This window comes from Xenopus tropicalis, chromosome 1, assembly GCF_000004195.4.
Source record: "Xenopus tropicalis strain Nigerian chromosome 1, UCB_Xtro_10.0, whole genome shotgun sequence".
Lineage (NCBI taxonomy): Eukaryota > Metazoa > Chordata > Amphibia > Anura > Pipidae > Xenopus > Xenopus tropicalis.
This window is the reverse complement of record NC_030677.2, coordinates 64,224,101-64,246,410: the sequence shown is the minus strand read 5'-3', so window position 1 is coordinate 64,246,410 and position 22,310 is coordinate 64,224,101. Positions and strand designations below refer to the sequence as shown.

Below are 22,310 nucleotides of genomic sequence, written 5' to 3'. Positions count from 1 at the left end.
TTTCGGTAATACTGTCCAGGTCAAAGCTACCTACCCAGTTTTCACAATTTGGAAAACCGGGCAGGATTCTCTAAGATTGGCCAATCGCTGAGTCATAGTCCAGCTCTGTGCTGGTGTGGCCCACCCCTGTGATATCACACCCCGCCCTACTGCCTTAAGTTCCCGGGCAGGAGAGGTGGCAACCCTACATTGCAGCCAGCCACATTTGCATTTATCCTAACGCAAAGGCCCGGGCCCAGGGCGGCATGCCATCCAAGCCGCAAACAAATTTTGCTCACATATGGAGCAACGGGGACCTCTCCCCACTGCTCTGTATGTGAGTTTAAATGGACGCGCGATTGCGCATGTGTGCACGCAGGGGGGAGGGGTGGTCGCTGGGTGGGGTGGGGGGCACAAATGGGGGCAGCTTTGGAGTGCCCATATAACAAATCTGGCGCTGGTGCCAGTGTTACAAGATTGCCATCTAGGGATACAGGGGGTGCCGTTTTTAAGTCCCACAATGGTCATGCTGAATTTTGTTAAAACTAGGATAAGCCAGCCTGGATCAGGGGTGTAGTTGTGCACATCTCTGGACTGGGATTCAAAATTGACATTTGGCATTATAAGCACACAGAGGCCCAAACATTCCCCCACAGGCCCAATAAATAGTAACTGTATATGACATTTACAGACAAGTGTTAACTTACCATGCATTAACAAAAACAATATAATTTCAGCTAGTGATTCAGCCTTTAAAACTGTATAGTACCTGTGGGATGAAATCTGCAGCAAAAGTTCAGAGTTGGTGAGGTTCTTAGGTAAAGTTTACAGCCTGCAGATTCATCTTTTCAGTCCTCTTTTCTACACTTCAGTCTGTAATATCTCCCGAGCCCTGTCTGCATCTGTGCCTTGATTGGTCTATTTTACTGCCTGTCAAGAAAGCTGCGCTCTGATTGGAGAATCCACGAAAAGAAAGATCCAATCAGCACAGCTGATTACAGCAGAACCGGAGCTTGCAGGAGCAGGGGAAGATTTCCAGGACAGCGTAGAAACGGAGTGAGGTTTTTTTTGTTTGTTTTTTTTTTTAAGGAGCCAAGCAGATTTAGGGAGGTTTAGCCTCCTTTAGCTTTATTGCAAATCCGCCTATGCAGTGCTGGCCGAGGCTCAAGCGCAACCCCCACCTTCAGTACACACACAGGCACACAAACACTCTCCCTAACTTCTGCTACAACACGCAAAGGCTGTTTACCCTGTGCATAGGGCCCATACTGTTTATTAAACTCACTCAGAAGGGACAGCTATTTCATGCTCAACTGATATACTACTTCAGCTTATTAGTGTAATCGGTGCAGGTGCAATACACACTAGTAGTTATATACACTGCCCATATACTGGACTCCAGTACTGAGGATATGTCAGCTGGGGTGCAGGATGTACCTGCAGGATCCATTGCCACTGATCTGGTGGTGAGGAATAGGCCACAGAAACCAGATGAGAACAACAGCAACAAGGAGAATACTAAAGGGCAGTCTTCATGTCAAATGTCAGCTCACAAGACTGTTGAGGCCCCACAGCCCAGAGTCAATCCGTGGACTAAGAAACAAAGCCTTGCTACAAACAACACTGTGTATTTCCATGACCATCAGGGTAGGTATATACTGTGTGTGTTCTCCACTGCTTACCTTCCCAATCTGGTTATGTATTATATATAATATGTGCACGTTTATTAAAAGATTGTCAACAGTTTTTAGCTGGTTGTGAAAGATTTGAAGTATTTAGACGTGAACACACTACTTCATATGGAGCCAAATCTGTAAGAATAATATTTGTGTGTTTGCTGTGTGTGTTTGTATTTGCATGCTTGCATTGTATTACTTAGGGTACAGTATTATGAACTGTATATTTATTTGTATGAAGAGATGAAGGTTATGTCAGTGTTTTTGATATATTTTTGGCCTACAAAAGTTTTGTGTGTGGTCTGTTCTCCTTTAGTAGGCTAGTAGGTCTAAAGAATAAGCCATATGTATCTGTCTGTACTAACGAGCTGTTTGTGTGTACTTCTTAGGGGGACTTAAAAAAAAACAAAAAACAAGAATGTACCAGTGCATTATGCTTCTGTAAATATAGAAGTATTGTGGTGAGAAAAGTTGTTTCAGGCTGATTTATTGAGAAATTTCCCCATTGGCTATCCCCCTCCTGCTGTACTTATGGCATGGACCATTAGGACACGCCCCCCACTCATTTGAAACAGGGAATGTAGTAAATCTATAGGTAGCTCCAATAAAGGGGCCTTTTCACAGATGATAATTTTTTAGCCCAAATTGAAACCAGCACCATGTATAATTCATTATTGCTTACAAGTTGTAGCTCTGTCCATGAAAAATATCACAGATATGCAGTGAACAGCAGCATATATGCTAACATGGCTGGCCCAAAATTTTTGGAACTAGGGTCAAATGCCATGGGTGAGTGATATAAAGTTCTAAGGATTCTATGAGCTGTAAAACCCAAGTTCAACAGAGAGAATATGCCAACTCTGTTCACCATGTACATTGCATAATATCTATACCATTTACAATTCTGCATCTTCAGGTATGTACTGGACATTATTGGTGCCATGTTTAGATGAGTGAAGCTGCCTCTCAGCATGAGTTTGTCCTGGATGAACAAATTTTCACCTTCTCTTCTGTATCTCTGCTTCTCTCAGCCCTGTGCTTTTCTGCCGCTTCGGTACGTCAATCTGTGTGCGTGCAGTAGAAACAGTGGTTCCCAACCTTTTTTGCACCACGGACCGGTTTAAAGCAAGACAATTTTTCCAAGGACCAGGGATGGGGATTGCGGCGCAACTAGTGCTAGTTACATTTTATATTATGCACTTTACTATTAATATTATTATTACATACAGCTTAATAAAGTACTTTGGTCCTTGTCGTAATCAGTAGAAATCTTCCTGGGCTTCCCATAGCTATTGTCATGGCATAGAGTAACGCATCAGGGAGTTGGGATCACAAGTAATTGGAAGCAGAGGTGGCCCAGTTCAGCACAGCCTCCCTGCACTAGAAGCAATGGCAACAGCCTGAGTGTGTGCACACAGAGCAGTGCGGATTGGCGCTCGGCCTGGAAAACGTTTGCTTTTTGCGAACTTTCAAACTTTACTCTTTAGTGAATATGCCCCTTAGAATGTGTGCTTTTTCCCACTTCTTTGTTTCCCAAGCAGTCTGCCTTATCCCACTGTTTTCCCTAATGTATAAATGAATCACAAATTGTTACTTTCTCTGCTACATTGTAGGTGCTACATTGGTGTTAAAGCCAATTTGTACAGTACAGTTGCAGCTTTTCTCACACTGTCTCCCACTGTCTCTCAGCTCTTCTTCCTATTACCTCCCACTCAGTAAAACATGTCTTCTGTTGACGAAACTAAAACAGTTCTTTTCCCATTTTCTTCTGATAGCTTTTGTAAAATTTTAGTGTTTTTTGTTCTTTTTTTGATCTCTCATAGCCTTACTTTTTTGTGCACATAGCAGTTTAATTGTGTCCCTCCTTTGTTGATCTTTCCTTCATGTTCAAGAAGCACAACCTGAAAGCTCCACCTATCTAGAAATGACAAAGATACAGCTCTAAAATTTGGTTCCCCCACACCATGTGTCACATAGCAAATAAGCAGGCACCCCAGATCTCATTCTAATGGAACTTCAGGCTGGGTCACTTAAGCACATCGTATCATACTAAGGATACAGTTACAGTATATATTCTGTTGTAATGATCGCCATGCTGTAATTGCATGGGTTTCCAGGAACAAATCTCACCCTAACTGGATCTAAGTGGTCTCCTTTATGTCAAGGAGTACAGATTTGTAGAAATACCAATCACCCTGCTTTATTCACCTAGGGCAGCAGGTAAGCAATCCCTGCATATCTCACACTGAACAGGTTTCAGAATGTGTCCCATAAATTATATATATTATTGCACATCCTAGTATAAATGCATCCATTATTTGTATAATTGTTACTGCTATAGTGTCAGGGGTATGCAGGGCAGTAATAAGCATTGCCCCTAAAACTTACCCTAATTGGCCATAAGACTGGCCTCCCCTTAGCACAAACAAAAAATACTATTATAAAAATAATGATGTAATGGTCAGAATGCTGTGTTGCCATGGGCACCTAGAAAAAGACTAAATCCCAGTATAACCTGCCATGAGGCTTAGGCTGAAAGTGCAGTTAGATATATTGCTTTACCAGTCATCCATCGGTAGTTCCAGGGATACCTTGAGCAGCAGTTAAGCTATATATCCGTATTATTAACCTGCACATCAGACCTCTTAGCTTATACCAAAGGGACAGTTATATAGTACAGGTATGGGATCCCTTATCTGAAAATCCGTTATCCAGAAAGTTCTGAATTACGGAAAGGCCATCACCCATAGACTCGATTATAAGACAGTTATTCCAATTTTTAAAAATTATTTTCTTTTTCTCTGTAATAATAAAACAGTACCTTGTACTTGGCCTCAACTAGGATATAATTAATCCTTATTGGGGGCAGAGCAATCCTATTGGGTTTATAAAATATTTAAATGATGTTTAACAGACATAAGTTATTGAGATCCAAATTACGAAAACATCCGGAAAACAGCAGGTCCTGAGCATTCTGGATAACAGGTCCCATACCTGTATAGCATATAGTGCCAGAGATACCCTGTGAAGAAAATAAGCTTTTATCTAAATCTGAACATAACTGGCCTTCATGCCTGATCCACTAAGCTCTCATCACATGGCACAAAAAAGCATAAAAATGTCACCCACAATTTTTCATGCATCGAGGGCCAAATCTGACTTACCCTCCTTGCAGGCCACTCCCTTGTAGTAAAGTTGCCACACAAGCCACTGGTTGGGAATTACTGAACTACATGAATAGAGCCTAAAATAGTAATTTCAGTATACTGATCAAAAGTGAGGCAGGTAAGTTTGGTACAACAGTGTTTGTAACACTAAATGGGCAAAATTAAGCCTTTGAAAAACTGTACACTTGATATTGATCAAATATTACCACCTGTGGGACAGCTGGTGAGCCCTTATGTGAACATTTTGAGGTATTGTTACAATAAGAAATAGGGCTCTTAAGTGCAAATTGTTGTAATGACTAAAAGGCAACTAAAACCGGACAAACCATGTTGCTAGAAATACTTTATCTTTGCATAAGGTTTGGCTTTCCCAAAGGTAGAGAAGCCAGATTACTATATAGCCATGTCTCCTGATTCAAACTCTGTAATTCATATACTTTTCATTGGTCTTTTGCTTTGTTTGATTGCAGTGCACCTGCTTGGTTTACCCTGGGCTACAGTGGGTGCTTATTGGGCATACATAGGGGTTCTGCAGAAAACTCTGAAAACCTGGTGCTATCACAATATGGAGGAGTGGGAGGTTGGGATTGTACAAAGACCCCATGAAGCTAGGATGGGTGGCCAAGCTTGGAATAGTCTTTGCTACCTCTAGGCTGGCGCAGAACATTATTTCTAACCGTGGTCTTTGTGGGACCTTTGTGTTGCTTTAAGTGTACACTGTGCTGAGCATCTATAGTATATATGGTGTCTTAAGTTTTCTATAACATGTTCTGAAAGCAACTGTGTATGGTACTGTACACCTTGGTGAAATTAAACCCTTTATTAAAAGGTAATATCTTGTCCCAGGAACCAAATTGTTATGTAAAATTGTTTCACCTTATAAAAACTTTTTTTCTCTGATACATTATACAATGTAAGATGATATAGGAGATGTAGTTAAAATATGTGTCTTTATTTGTAGGACAACAAGGCACAGCGAAAGTGATAAGAGCAGGAAAGCCTCCATCAAAGAAGGTACTGTCTACATTTTATCAACTGAAAATAAATTAATCTCTTAAAGTGATACTGCCATCACATAAATAAGTCCCTTTTATTATATAACACAAGTTCTACATTTATTTTGGTAATTTAATTATATGTTTTTCATGATTTTTGTATTATTTGTAAATGTACTTGCTTTCTCTGTGCTGCTAGTTCTGACTGCATGTACAGTTCAACTAAATGTTGCAATAGTCTGCTTCCCTCCACCTAAGATTCATAGTCCAACAATGCCTTGCGTTTTATGTTGCATATTTGTGCAGGCACAAATAACTATAATATAACTGAAAATCTATGTTATTTAGAAAATTGTTTAAAATTACATTTGCTTTAGGCAATTTTTCCTCCTTTGTTTCTGTAGTGTTAAGGTTATTAGGGGCAGTTAAGTCTGTTTTGTACTGTCTTTGTATTTGCATAATGAGAATATTGAGCGGTGATTCACAATACAAGTGAATAATATAATTGTGTGTTTCTTCTTAGACTAGCGACTTTCATGACATTACAAATTGGCCGACACCAAGTGAAATTGCAAACCATGGAGTAAGTACAGTGCATACGCTTAAAATACACTGCTTGTATTGGTTTGCACAGTTTTCATATTCAGCAACAAAGTTCTATAGGAACAAAAGAAACGGGATTTGTGCTTAAAATGCTTTTACTAAAGTGATTAGCTTTTATTAACAGTGCAGATGGCTACACGTTCTGTTTTATCAGTTACTGCATTTAGGGGTGTATTCAACATCACTGGTGATGTTGCCCATAGCAACCATACAGATCTTTGCTTTAGTTTTCTAAATTGTATTGCTTATTTGTTGCCATGGGCAACATCACCAGTGATGTTTGTCACCAATTTTAATAAATACGCCCCTTAGGGTTTCTCTGTAATCAGTAGTTGTTGTTGGTAGATGAGATTATTATGTTTGCCCTTCTTTAGGGTAGTGACACATCATGTTTTCTCTGCCAGTGTGTGCACTGACAGGCCTGTAATCAACCTATCAGTGCAGACATGGATATATTAATGCTTGGAAAATGTTAAACCATTACCAGTTCTGGTATGGATAATAGGTACAGTACAAGGATTTGGGTGATAGTGGTCAGTGCTGTTCAGCAGCACTGCTGAGTAATGTCACCGCCTAAACCAAGATGGCATTCAACTGCTCAAAGCTTGCTATACACATGCTGATGAAGACACAGATATCTTCATTAAATACTATCCTCTTAGAATAATCCTGACAGTCAGGAAATTTTGGTAAATGGGATAAATTTTAAACTATTGGGTATCCTTCATGATTCCCCTGATTGATATTTGATAAATCAGTCCCTAAGTGTTTTCACTCACAATTCTCTGTGTAGATTATAATTTGTGTGTGCTGGGCCCAAAATATTTTGTGCAAGAATGAGCACATGGCTTACTTATGGATGCACGATTCATCATTTTAAATACATACATTTTTTTACTTTTGCAAAATGTGTTTGATATATAGTAATTGTTTTAGATGAATAACTTAGTTTTCATATCTCTTAAACGTCAAATTTTATTTCCGACCTTTACATAAAAGAAAAGATATTAATGTCTTTTATTCTTTCAGACCCAAAACGTTCTCTGTGCCGCAGCAAATGGAAAAGCTGCAAGCAAACAAGAGAAAAGCAGTGATGGAAAGACTGATCATAAAGATGTCTGTGAAACAAAGGAGAACTGCAATATGGAAGTACAAGTAAAAAATCCAAAACCCAATGACCAGGTGGAGGCTACTGCTCAAAAGAAAAAATGTATGTATTGTTCTCTCTCTCTTTTTTTTTTGTGCATGTACAATAGATTTCTGTAATACTTATTAGTAAAGGCCTTTTTGTTATGAACTGATTATTAACCTCAATTTATTATGCAGTTAACAAACAGAAATGGATGCCATTGCATATAGAGGAGACAAAAACAGTTAAACAAGAAAGCCCAACAATCCACAAGAACTCAAGTTCTCAGTGTGAGGTTAGCAGAAACCAGAACAGCAAACAGAGAGATTACAGTAAGTATTTATATATGAAGCTTCTAGAGTGTTTCCAGTTAATTCTGTGTTTCAGTATGCTGTATGATTCAACCAGTACTTGTGTGTTTATCTGCTTTATTCTAATCATGAGATTCTAACTCTTTTGGAGGGAATATGGTTGGTTCTTTCTGTTTCAAATATAAATAAATAAAACACTGCTCTGTATAATTTTGAAAGAGTCTGGTATGTATAAACATTAAAAAACGTATTGATTATTTACTTTTCTTTAGGTTGGCGGCTTGATCGGAGGCGTGAGTTAGATGAAGTCTCCAGTGTACATAGCGAAGGAGGAAACATCAGAGGAAGTTTAAGAGGCAGTGGACGTGGAAGAGGTCGAGGAAGAGGCAGGCCTTACAGTACGTAACACATTTTTACCCTAAAGTATAGGTTTTATTATACTTACTTTTGGATTCCAATGGATTGGTCATCCTGTCCCTTTCCTCCCACTACCAAAAGCTCTTTACAGATATAGCAAAGCCTATAAAGCCTTTTTTATTTTCATTTCATTGCAACAGTGCACTATTCATACAGTGCACGAGAGAACAGGATGAGGACAGACCACATAGAAAACTATAAAAGTATGATGTACTATTACGATGATGGAACTGGGATGCATGTTTACCCTGTGGATAAAAAATTACTTAAGGAATACCTGAAGCGCCAGATGTAAGTTTTTTTTTTTTTTTTTTCTAAATACAGTAACTAGTTGTAACAAGTCAAGGGAAATTGAATAGCATGTTTTCTTTTTGAAGCGAGTATTACTTTAGCACGGAAAACCTGGAAAAAGACTTCTTTCTCAGGAGAAAGATGGACCTGCAGGGATTTTTGCCACTTTCTTTGATTGCTGGTTTCTATCGTGTGCAGTCTTTAACCACGGATGTTGATCTCATGTGTGAGGTAAATTGATAACTATTGGTATTGTTGTGCATCAGTAACAAAAGGATCTGGGGTGAATATATGTATAAATTTGTGGATGCGATACATACACATTATAGAGAGATCACAGGAACCAGTGTGGCAGCTTCCAAAAAGACATATTCAGTATAGACAGATACCTGTGCTCTGCTGCCTATTCTGTTTGCTCTTTTCCGCAGATTGTACTAGCAATAATACTTAATACTAATAATAATAGTAATGCAGTGGATACAGAAGAAGTATGCAGGCCAAACCTCTATCCTTTTGATGTTTACAGCCCAGATTATGGTTGTCTTGGTTAATCTATTAGCTCTTGCTCTACTATTTCCACTGTGCTAATTCTTCCATAGAAACGCACACTGCCAGCCCTATATAATTAACTGCCTACCTGGAATCTCCTGCTTACCCATGACAAATTTGGCTTCTGTCTTTACTCTGATCCCATGACAAAGTCCTAAATTAATTTTAAACTTTTTAAACTGCTGGAAATAAATAAAAACACAAAAAAACTGAAAAAGGTAAGAGTTAATACTTTGCACTTCTTAAAGAGACACTTATGCCAACGCCCACCTTTTGGTAAAACTATATGAAATGAGGATTAGGCATCCCATTTCTTAGGTGTGTGGACACTAAGGGAAGTTGCCTCTAATTTAGAGGAGAGGACCATTATTCTTTTGTACATGCAGTAGGCCAACAAGCATAAAATCATTGTGTTAGTGAGGAGTGCACTAAATGGGTGAAATAATAACCATTTTTAGCACAAACATAATCCCAAAGGGAAACTTATTTTGTGCTTATGAATGCTTAGTGACACTTTTTTTCCGTGGTGAAGACATTTTCATCTTACTTTGCCGCAATATATATTTAAACTTTTTTTTCCCTGCTTACAGATTTTTAATGAATCAATTAACATTAGCATTATTTATATAATGTAATTCAAGTTTTTGTTTGACCAATATGATAGAATAGGGTTTTACTTTAGGGTAGCAGGTCCCCATTAATGTATCAGAAATAAAGCTGCTTTTGTTCAGAGTTGCTGCTCAATTATATGTTTTGCACCCGAGATTAGAGTGAAGGAGACAATACTGGTTAAATTTTGTGGCAAAATATTGCAATGTACTTCCCCTTCATATCATTATGTATAGCTATTACTTATTAAAATGTATTTTAGGCATTGAAAGACAGTGTCGAGGTAGAAATAGTAGATCAGAAGATAAGAAGAAAAGTGGATCCTGAAAAATGGCCTATTCCAAGTGCTCCTTCTCTTGACTTGACACGTACTGACTTCTCAAGATTCATTGACTGTCCAGAATTTATACCTGGGAAGAAACTGGAGTCTCATACAGGTGGTACTGGTTTTAAGAAAAAATTCAGCTATGATCTAGAAATATTTGTCAACCAGTAAATTGTGTACAGGTTCAGAATCTATTATCAAAATCTTGACTAGAAAGCCCTGAAGTATGGCGGTTTTGCACATTGTCCTGTATAAAAGAAAAAAAAAAAAAAGCTATTTTTGTGTTATGTGCTTCTCTCCAGTATTAAAACAATCTATTGAATCAAATGTTGCCGGTTTATTGGAGCAGCAAGAAAATGTTGGAAATCGCAATAGTAACAATTTTACAGTTCTGGCTTGCATTTTGATCTATGCAATATCAAAGTGATTTGACAAGGAAAGGGTTTAGGCTTATAATGTTGCACCACCATCATCATTTATTTATATAGAGCCAGCAAATTATGCAGTGCTTCACAATAAAACAAACAAGGTAACACAGAGTAAAAATAGGATCAGAGGGCCCTGCTCGCAAGAGCTTACAATCTACAGGTTGCATGAACTTCTTGTAATTTTTTTATTTTTTTCTGTTTGTAATCATAGGGTCTGTGCCAAATTCTCCAAGAAAAGAATGCTCTTTTTTGCAGGATGGAAGTAACAAGCTGAATAATTTACAAAGTATGCCTAAAGTCCTCTCCTCAAGCATGCCAGAGCTGGACTCTGAGCCTTGGATAGAAGTTAAAAAAAGACGCCGTCCTTCCCCCATCAAATCGAAGGTAAAAAAAATTGTTATTATGTATGACATTTACTACTGTGTTCTCTGTATAAAAAAAAATATTATTGCAGTATGGCCAATGGAGTTGCTAATTTTTAATTATTCTGCTGATTTCCCCTTAAACCACAGAGTCACAGTGACTCTATATAAACTCATAGGGACCAGCACTATATGTATGGAAGAGTTTTCCATTCTTATGTGAACATCAGATATCCATTCCAGGCCACTTACAAAGAGGAAGGCTTTGAGGCTTCTTAGAATGGATCAAAGGAAATGTTCATTCGATAGTGCTCTTAAAGCAAATAAGTTAAGGGGCAGTTCGCGATTTGCCGAAATCGCCTGCGCAGCGTGTGCCATCCCACCGGTGACTTACATTTTTTACTAGAAGTTCTTAAACCTGACTGTCCCTTCTCAGCCTGTCAGTTATAGCTTCTAATGCTAACGGCCTCCTGCTGCACAAATATGGCCGCCCCTCATAGAGGAACATAGGGGATCAGATAGGGAATGTAAAAACATCAGGAAATACTTGTATGGCAAAATTATAAAGCTCATGCAAAGACAATGTTATGATGGATTTAAAAAGGTTTCATTTCTGGTGTCAATATCACTTTAAAGGACATGTAAAGCCTACATTTGCCTACAATGTATATCAGTTGGGCATGTCTCCCCCACCCAAATGGCATCATTTGTACTGCATATATCCCCTCCATTTGCCAGCACCATCACATTTTCCTAAACCAAATTGCATCTTTCACCTGGTGGCCATTTTTCCTCTGATACATAATTGGATACATTTAAATCTGCCTACACACACAGACCCTTATTCAGCATACATTTCATTAAGAATACAGGCTCACACAGGCACAATTGTCTTTTGATAAAAGTTCTGCTCTGTTTGAGCTGAGCTAAGGAGAGGTTAGGAAAAAAAAACTGAAGCAGACAGCTAGAGCTGAGTTTCTATGGGAACCAGCAATGCCATCTCTTCACTGGCTGCTGGACTAGAGGGCGTGTTTAGTAATCTGAGCATGCCCACAAGCCAACAGCCATAGCAAATTCCTGAGGGAGGGGGTTGAGTGGGTTACAGGAGGAGAAGCAAATCTAAGTGATTAAGGGCATGCTGCAGCCTTACTATTAACCTCTGGACAACCAGTGTGGCAGGTATTGAAAGATTTCAAAGAGGCTGTTCACTGATTACATTTTTGTGTGTGTGGTTTACATGTCCTTTAAGGGCAGTGCTTTCCTTCCAGAAATGTCTTTTTTTAATATTCTTTCTAATATCTAATTACATTAGTAACATATACAGGTATTTAATTTATTGAGGTGAAAAACCACTTTAACTTTGGTATCTAAGTGAATCTCTTGGTAATCCTTGATGCTGTTAAAGTTTTTACAAAGTATCCTTCAGTTTGAGCAATTATTGTTCTTTCTTCAGGTAGTTTTTCTTAGTTTGGCGTAGACAGTTATAATTTTAAAAACCGAGGGTCTTGTATCCAACCAATTTACTTTCAATTTATTGTAAAACAAAAGTTTAGCAGGTTATATCTGTGCTACATTCACATTATTTTTAAACCTTATTGACTGTAACAGCACTAACATAAAAAAAAATAAAAATCTGATAAATAATTTCATAAAGACGTTGCAATGGCGTTGTATGCCTTTGTAAGAGGTGCCAATGTTTTTTTACTTTATGTACGTTTCTAAATTAAAAAGCACACACCATTTTCTTAAATGTGTATAGAATTCTGTATAAAATGCTCTCCATATGTTGGTTGTAGAATACCAAACTTTATAGACTGTGAACAAACCCAATGGGGTGTACCATGTCTTTACTATCACTGCTTTCAGATGTTCCAGTTGACTTTGGCCTTAACCTTAGTGGCATATGAGCATGCTCCAAAGCTATTGTCATGTTGGAGGAAAGAAATGCACTGGACAAAGAACAGAAATAAGAGCTTAACTTCTAAAGATGATACTTAAAAGAGAAGGAAAGTCATTTTGGCATTTTACTGCCAATAGATTTGCCACATTAGTGCCACCTAGAACAAAATATTTATTCTGCAGAAACCATTACCATACCTGAGTAAACTGTTTTAGAAGCTTTCTCAGTTTGCTTAAGATAGCAGTTGCCATTTTAAGTAGCTTCCTTCCAGCTCTAGCCCTTATAGCTGAGATCACAGATTCCTAAGGAAGGGGGGAGGGAGTTCTTAGCATTCTGGTGGGAGGGGGGAGCAGGTGAGAACTGCGCAGACTCTGGCCCGGAATGAAGGATGTTTCTGAAAGAGGAAGTCAGACACTGGATCATCATGTTTACAAAAAAAAGAGACAAGAAATCCTGAGTTTATTTTGATAGAGAACTCAGTGCAGCATTTCTGTAAGTGGTTATGGCTGTATTTACATAGACCTGATAGAGCTTACTTAGTTTTCACCTTTCCTTCTCCTTTAAGTTACTAAAACATGTTTTGAAAGGTTGTCATTTGTTTTTCTTCATCTCTATACAGGAGCCAGATATTCCCACACAAATAACTTCAAAACCACAACTGTGTGATGAACCTGACCCAGAGGATTTAGACTTCATGTTTGATGAAGAGCTGCAGCATATGCAAGGGCGTAAAAACACATTTACTGACTGGTCTGATGATGATTCTGATTATGAAATTGATGATAAAGACCTTAATAAGATCATAATTGTTACACAAACACCTCCTCATCTAAAGAAACACCCAGGGGGTGACCGTACGGGAAATCATATTTCTCGAGCAAAAATGACATCTGAATTGGCCAAGGTCATTAATGATGGGCTCTATTATTATGAGAAAGACTTATGGATGGACTGTGAGGAACAGAATTATGTGCCTTCAAAGGTATATGTAGCTGATTTCATTCACAGTTTCCAGTTAGGCTTTTCTAAAAGGTTCCATATTCTCCTTAAAAAAACACTTAATTTACATATGATAATATATTGTAAGTAGACATTTATTTATAGGTTTGTGTGTAGGTGCTAACAATTTTAATTTCCTTTTTTTCACAAAGCAAGAGCTAGAACATTTTAGAAAGCTGAATCTTATTAGCAAAGAAGAATTTGACAACCTTGCACCAGAATTCCAGATTGAGCAAAATCTTGAACAATCCCCACTGAATATACCTACTTTTCAGCAAGGTATTTAACAGCTTTTGATAACATTCTGTATTACTTACAGTATAGTAATAGATTTATATATCAGAGGAGTGAAAGTATCAACATTTTCTTTTGTATAGTGCTGTTATTCTGTTTCTCACATACAGCACCTCTGTGCAAGTAAATTCCTTGCTGGCCTTGGGTAGTCCTTGTACATAACTGCAGTTCCAGTATATATTCATACAGGTTAATCCATGAATTTACATAACTTTTTCTAAGGGTAAAGAGGAGTAGCTTTCAGTTATAGATTATAAAAGAACAGTATAAAACAAACTTTGCCTCTGGCCTTTGGTATGTTTAAAATTTTATTACAGAATTATCAAAATTGAGCTGTCTTTTTGCCAGTTTGCTGTGAGGATTTTCATGGACCTGCGACTACACAATTCCACCCAACAGATGTACAACAATCGCCAATGTCTTGTCGTGCAAGGACACCAAAATCTCCTCGTACTCCACGCTTGAAAGATCCAAGCAAAACACCAAGATTTTATCCTGTTGTAAAAGAAGCTAGGTCTATTGATGTGCAGGTAAATATTGTGTCAGGGATTCATATTAAGCAAGTTTGCTTAATGTTGTGAGGGAAAAGGAAACATTTGTATGTTTGTTAAATGAGGATAAAAAAAAAGTATTGATTTCATTTGCTGTTGCAGTGCTATGACAGTGGCACATATAGGACTCTTTAGGACAAGGTCACAGGGGGTTATCAGCCTGCAGATAAGCACAGGCTGACAATCCACCCGTACACTTAAAAATTTTTCTAGTTGTGCCTGTACCCAGAAGCTTTGAATTCATCTGGGTTCAGACATACGCAGCAGATATCTGCCAACAAACACCAAGTCTCACATTTGTTTGCAGATATTGGCTGCATGTGCCTGCACCCTGCCAGATTCGGTCCTTCCAAGTGCATGCATAACTAGAAGGATTCTTAAGTGTGCAGGCTGACAATCTGCCTTGTGTTACCTTTCCCTCATTGGTCACTGGCTGTAGAGATTATCAGAATTGCCGCTGTTGTGATAAGAGGCAGTAAAACGACACTATGAATTCTTGCTTGTACTTTTCTTTGCCTATTGCTTTTTTTTATAATAAAACATTACAATTCTGATGTCAGAGTCCAAGAAAGAGGAAAACCCGACATAGTACTAATCCACCACTAGAGTACCATGTTGGCTGGGTAATGGATTCTAAGGAACATCGGCCACGGACTTCCTCTGTCAGGTGAGTGGTATGATTTTTTTTTCCTGACACATTGGTGTATTTGTAATAAGTTCATTATATAGGCTTTGTTTTTAGATGTGCATTCTGCCTGTTCAAATTATTAGAGCTGTAAATGCCATAGAAAAATAAAGAAAAAAGTGATCCATTAATCCTTTATAATAATAAAAAAAGGAATGCTATATATTGCCTTAATAACAATAATTATGTATTTCTTCCTTAATAGCAAACCTAGTTTTTATATATCAGAAATCATAAGTAATTAACTATATTGCAATAAATAAACTATTTTTGTGTCCTATGAATAAATAATTTTGATTTGTGGTCAGACACTACTGCAGTCGTGAATATGTGTACAAAGTATTTCCAATTGCAGATAATGCAAGTTTGTATTGATTTGAATAATGCAGTATTGATAAATTTATTTATCTTGCAGCAGTTCAAATGCTTCTCCATCAGAAGTTGCTCCACTTACAGGAAGCTATGGCTGCACTCCCCACTCTTTGCCAAAGTTTCAACATCCTTCACATGAACTTCTGAAAGAAAATGGTTTCACACAGCAAGTGTACCATAAATATCGTCGTAGGTGCTTAAATGGTAAAAAATTGGAAAAAATTTGCCTCCCCCCCCCCACACTATGTGAGAGTATAGTCCATTTACCAAAGTCCAAATACCATACTGCCACCTAAAGGCAAAATGAGAATGCCATATTATAGTCACTTTTCTAGGATGTGCAGGATGCAGTGGTCAGAAGTGTAAAATGTAAATACTATAATTTTTCAGGCAATTGGCCTAATAGAGATTGTATTTAGTGTCATAAAGAGAAATGATGGTAATTTTGAGTGTTTTGACATCCTGTTTTTAATGGTAAAAAAGGGGCAGAAGCATCTGAAATGGCATTATATGCCATTCACTTTAGAGGTATCTGAACATTTTAGCTGCCGCATTAATTATGGTGCCAACATCATTACAGTTAGATGAGTAATGTAAGAGTTTATATTACATACAATTTATATACTGGATACATTTAGACACTGTGCTAAATATATTTACTTTGTTTTACATATTTTGATATTAGACAATGATTTTACTATTTTAATCAAATATACTTTTTTTTTTCTTTTAGAGAGAAAAAAATTAGGTGTAGGCCAGTCCCCAGAAATGAACACACTGTATCGTTTCTGGTCCTTCTTTCTCAGAGATCACTTTAACAAAAAAATGTATGAGGAGTTTAGACAGCTTGCTGTGGAGGAAGCAAAAGAAAACTACAGGTAAGGAATACACTATGGGGCACATATAAGCCAACATCACTTGTGATGTTGCCCATAGCAACCAATCCACAATTAGATTTGAACAGTCACCTACAAGTTAGAAAACAAAAGCACTGATCAGATTGGTTGCTATGGGCAACATAACAGGTGATGTTTGCTTGCACACTATAATAAATATGCCCCTAAAAGTTATTTGTAGTAGCTCATTGTGGTTTCTAAGGCTAATTTATTATAAGGTGGAAAATTGCAACATTTTAGATCTCTGATTTTATTGTCTAAAAGGTTATAACTCATGGACACTATTTGCTGATTAATGGGTGACTGAATTTTCCTGTTCTGCTGATTTTTTTTTTTTTTTTTTTTTCCCATGGCCTAAAAATGAACAGTAGTTTAGCTGTTGCATCTCAGTCTGCAAGCAGCCATTTGCATTTGAATTTTCCCAGATGTCACCAAAATTACTCAAGTGCCTTTTGCAAAATAGGTGGATTGTGGTTTGTCCTAGTCCTGAATATGAAGGGAGACAACATCAACAAAACTTCACAAAGTGAACATCCCAACATCTTCATTTTGTTAATTTTACAAAGTACGCTAATGCTAGTGATTTTTAAAATTAACATTTCGGAGCACTTGGTGTTTCCTTGGAGGGTCAAGAGTCTTAGACTCTTAGGGGCCCATTCATTAAACCACAATTTTTTTGTGGGTAAAATCACGATATACATAAAATTTGGAGTAACAATGATAATTTCTGATGTTCGAAAATGTCACGAAAATTATTTTATTGGTCGTATGAAAATATTGTGTTTGCATTCCGAAAGTCACAAGAACTTATCTGTTATCTGCTATGTAACCTGTGCCTTTTCTCCAGCTTAAATGGCTGCCCCCATGGCTACACAGCAGCTTATTATATAAATTATAGTAGTGTTACTGTAGCAAACACACCAATATTACTAGTGCAGGGCAACAGTGCATTATATTTTTATTACTTTAAAGCTCTTTTTTATTTTTTGGTGTTACTTTCCCTTTAAGTCTCCCCATATTTCACCTGTTCAGAAGGTCTGAAGCCAAACAGGAAGAAAAAATGCTGAGCTGTGTAAAGAAAGTTCCCATAATGCCTCGCTCCTGCACAGGCATGCAGACCAAACTGAACATGCTCAGTTAGTAAGACTATGAGTCAGCTTCCTGCTGATTGGCTCAGATCCACATTCCTAAGGGGGGGGGAGTGAGTTCTTAGCATTCTTGAGGGAGGGGGGAGCAGGAAAGAGCAGAAAGCTGAGTGTCTCTGGCACAGGAATTACAGACACAACTAATCTTTTTTCAGAGACGTCAGTGCTGCGTTTCTGTGAGTGCTTATGGCTGTATTTACATAGACCTTTCTGATAAAGCTTACTATAAGTTAGAAAAAATCTCAATCATGGTTTAATGAATGGGCCCCTTAGACTCGACCCAAGAAGTATGTGATTTATTTAAAATACCAGGCACCTCCTATAGGATTTAAGTTATTAAAGCCTCTGCTGTTGTCTTGTTAATAAATCCACTAAACTGCAGTGGATGTTTAATTAATAAATGTATTTTAACTTGGTTCAGTTTTTTGTATGCAAGTAAGTAATATATTTACTTATAGTATATATATAGTAACCATTTATATAGAGTAATAAACTATTTATACCAAGTATTAAGCATTCACTGCAGCTTGGCTGTGGGTTCCCGTTTTAAGGACTTCTGAGTTTGTAGTGTTGTATGGCTATTGCCATTACATCATACTATTACATAACACATAAATACATTAAATGTCCCAACCACATTGCACACATGAAGATCATTTATTTCCATAGCTGCATATTGTTACCAAGATTTGTTAAGTAACCATGCATTGCTGACTCCATGGAAAATATATATTTGCAAAGAATAATATGAATAATTGTGTCGTAAAATAGAAATGTGTTTCTTGCAGGTATGGCTTGGAATGTCTATTCCGGTTTTACAGTTATGGATTGGAAAGGAAATTCCGGCAAGAATTATTCGAGGACTTCCAGGAAGAAACTGTAAAGGATTATGAACATGGTAATGTTATATAGTTCACAAATAATAATATATATACCTCTAGCAGCTTACTGTATAGTAACTAACTGCCCAGCAACTTACTGTATAGTAGCCTTTTAAATTTGGAGTATGGAATATCTTTTTATGTTTAAGTAGAAAAAGGCTGAAAACTGTTTCCACTTCGACTCCTTTTTGTTCTGGTTTGATCCTTTAATATTCCTTCTGCTTTAGGTCAGCTTTATGGGCTGGAGAAGTTTTGGGCATATCTAAAATACTCGAAAGCCAAGAACCTGTCAGTTGACCCAAAATTACAAAGCTACCTCAGCAAATTTAAGAGGCTTGAAGATTTCCGAGTAGATGTAAGTTTACATTGTTTATTTAAAGAAATGATACATGGATGCCTGGTACACCTGACTCATAAAACAAATAAGTCCGACTATATAAACCCGTCATTAAGTTTTACAGAAGGAATTTTCACTGTATGCTATACAATTCTGTAAATTATATTTCAGTATACAAGCTGCTCAATTTAAATAAAAGGAAAATATTATATTAGGTCTGTAAAGCTTACCCATAATAGTGTTTATCATAGATATTTTATTCCTGTTTCCTGCTGTGAGCATTGTGCCAAAATCATCCCTGTAGCTTTTGAGCATCTTCAATAATGTTCTCTTTATGCTATGCGCTCACACATTTCATGACGCTCAACATTTTGGTATGCATATACATAAATCAGCAGTTATTTGTTTTGCATAATTTTTAATTACAAACAAAAAGAAGAAAGAAAGAAAAGGCAAAAAAGAGAGAATTGAGGCTAAAGGTGCCCATACACCTTCAGACCACTCGGTTGGCGATGTCGCCAAGCGAGCGTATCTTCTCCCGATATCCCCCACCTACGGGTGGGCGATATCGGGAGAATTCGGGCTAATTCGATCATTTGGCCCCAGGGGTATAGGCCGATTAGCTGCCAAATCCGTCTAAGGGACCATTATCGGCAGCTAGAATCGGCCTGTGTATGGGGACCTTAAGGTACCGATTGTAAATGAGCAGGTTTAAAAATATTCCACAAAAGACCATCCATGTACCTCTATATGGCATTGAATTTCTCCATGCACCCTATAGCTAGGTAGGTTAGTTTCTGGATAGGAAGGGAATCGTTGACCAATTTTTGCCAAAATTGTAGGGAAGGGGGATCTAGAGACTTCCAGTGCATTAGAATGGCTTTCTCGGCATACTAAAGCAGCTGCAGATAGCAAAGTCCTACCAAACAGAGTTCTGGAGAGTATATTTGGGAGTGCAAGCTTCTCATTTAGAAACATATGAGAAGTTTTTAAAGAGTATGGAGCGAAAATAACCTTTCTTTACACAGTTTATAATATATTCAAGGGAGTATTGCTCTCAGGATTCCCAAAAGTGCCCCTTTGGGGGGAATCAAGTGCGACAGCTGTCCTAAGTGACTGTTGGTTTTTTATCATGACAGCCTCCAATTGCTGAAGAGAATGGGAGAATGACATCGGCATCAAATGAGGATCCAGGTCGACGAAGACATCGCTCAGGTTCATCCAAGCATTCACCTGCCAGTCAAACTCAGGGTCCTTCAGGTTGCCTTCCCAGTGTACACAACGTTCAGGAAAAATCAGGCTGCAGCCCGGGGAGCAGTGCCTCGAACCAGGATATAACAAGGCAACTAGAGAAATAGACTCAGCAGTGTTTTATGCCATTCGTAGCAGCAAGCTGCTGTACTTTAGCCCAAGGAACATTGGGAATCTGTAGATGCTTGCTAAAGCAACAATGAATGCCTTGCCATTTAGCACAATGCAGTTTTAAAATCCCTCCATTTTTGATGTGATTTATTGGCTGTTTATATATGAAATGGTGCCCCAGCGATGGGATGCAAAACTGTCCTCTTTCAACAGGTCGTTTTTAATCAATCCGTGCTTTCTGTGTTATTTCACATTGCCTACAAGTATATACTTACAAACCTTTGATATAAAAAGGCATTTTTTAGGAGTATAATACTCCTAAAAAATTTTTTTAAAAAAGGTTTCTTCTGATGCATTTCAGAATTCTTAGCTTTTGAAATAGGCTTATATTTAGCTTTTCCCTAAGAATTCCTCCTGTAGCTTTATCTTTATGGATTTTAGCAAGTTTTGGGCAAATCAGAGGTTTTAATGGGGGAATTTTACAGCTAAATGCTTTCTATGTATAATACAGTGTATATTCAACAAGTGGGAGAAATACTTTTAATATATTTTTTCTTTGTGGAATAGAAAGGAGTATTGATGTCAATAAACATTTAAAAGAATTGCTTCTGTTTCCCCCCCTTTTTTTTGTTTGTTTTTTTATACTTCAATCTGTAAATACAGTCCCTTGCAAAAAGTATTCAGATCCTTGTCCTATTTTAATGAACAATTCTTACAGTGCTATTTTTTCTCATTTTTTCCCCCCAAAGCATTAAACTGAGCATTGCAAGGCTCGTGAATAGGCCAGAATCACTCCCAAGCAGTGCAAAGTTGGTACATACTCACCCCAAATGATTCCACTGCCACAGTTCATAAAACCTGAGATCTGGGCAATAAAGGTGCAAATGTTATGAGATGGAGCAGCTTGGTTAGGGGAGTTGTGCCTTTTAATGCTGCTCCTTTGTTCCCTGCTCAATCCTCAATTAGGCAGCAAGCAGAGCTCAGGAATGAGTGGCCCCTGTGGTAAATACACAAGTAGGTTTTAATGCATTTTTTTTTTAGTTTTTCATTTCTGTTGATTCTTGTCTGTTATCTCACCGCCCAATATATTTGCATGTATATAATATATATACCTACATAAACCTTTTTTTTTTTTTTTTCAGAAGCAGAATTCCACAAAAATTCAAACGGCCTGGGTTATTTTAACAACTGAAATAGTTGTCCTAGTAGTGATGTACAGGTCGACAATAAACAGGTGTGCCTATAAGTAGACACTGGCAGAGGCAGAAGTGGGATTCAGGTTGCAGGCAGGAAGCCCAACTGAAAGAGCTCAGCCTGAACCTGCCCATGAGCTGCTTCTATTGTACGAATGTTGGCACAAACCCGCCTAACACGCGGGTTTCAGGCCAGGCCGCACGTCACTATTTTTTAGATAAAATTATGGCTATTAAAAGACTGCTTTAAATGGTACCAAACACATAAAGATAGCACTAAACTGAAATTGGAGAAAGGTTGTAGATTTTATATATAGAACTACATAACAAGTTAAAGAAGAATGAAAGGTAAAAACGAAGTAAGCTTTATCTGAAAAGTCTATTTAAATACAGCCATAAGCACTCTGGAAAGCTGTACTGAGTCCTCTATCAAAAGAAACATAGGATTTCTTGTCTCCTTTTTTGTAAACATGTTCTTCATTAAATGACTTCCTCTCCTTCAGGTTTGGGACACGAGTCTGCTCAGTTTGCTCCTCTCCCATCCCTTCTCATCCTCCCCCTCCCATCAGAATTTGCTTCCCTTCCCCAACTGTCCTGTGTAAATCTTGGCTACCAGCAACTAGAGTTGCAGCACGGAAGCTACTGAGACCAAGCTAAGATAGCAGCTACTATCTTAAACAAGGGAGTTTTTTGGGCTCTTTACTCATGGTATGGTAAAGCTTTCGACAGAATAAATATAGCGTTCTAGCTTGCACTATTATTATTATTATAAATCTATTGCCTAAAATGCCAAAATGCCTTTCCTTCTCCTTTAATGATATATAAACCAAAGCCTGCCTAACGCAGCTCACTCT

At 37.8% G+C, this 22,310-nt stretch overlaps 1 protein-coding gene across 1 annotated transcript; it reads left to right on the top strand.

The window, feature by feature from the left end:
* The first annotated feature begins 1,068 nt into the window (after positions 1-1,068).
* larp1b (La ribonucleoprotein domain family member 1B) lies at positions 1,069-20,491 on the top strand. Its single transcript, NM_001127989.1, is given in 19 exon segments — positions 1,069-1,626; positions 5,784-5,836; positions 6,341-6,400; positions 7,450-7,630; positions 7,747-7,881; positions 8,133-8,258; positions 8,418-8,568; positions 8,655-8,799; positions 9,989-10,163; positions 10,691-10,863; positions 13,361-13,723; positions 13,893-14,019; positions 14,383-14,564; positions 15,146-15,252; positions 15,686-15,846; positions 16,376-16,520; positions 18,472-18,581; positions 18,792-18,919; positions 20,041-20,491. Coding segments are annotated over 19 exon segments (2,976 nt in total). The 5' UTR covers positions 1,069-1,391; the 3' UTR covers positions 20,260-20,491.
* The last annotated feature ends 1,819 nt before the right edge of the window (positions 20,492-22,310 follow it).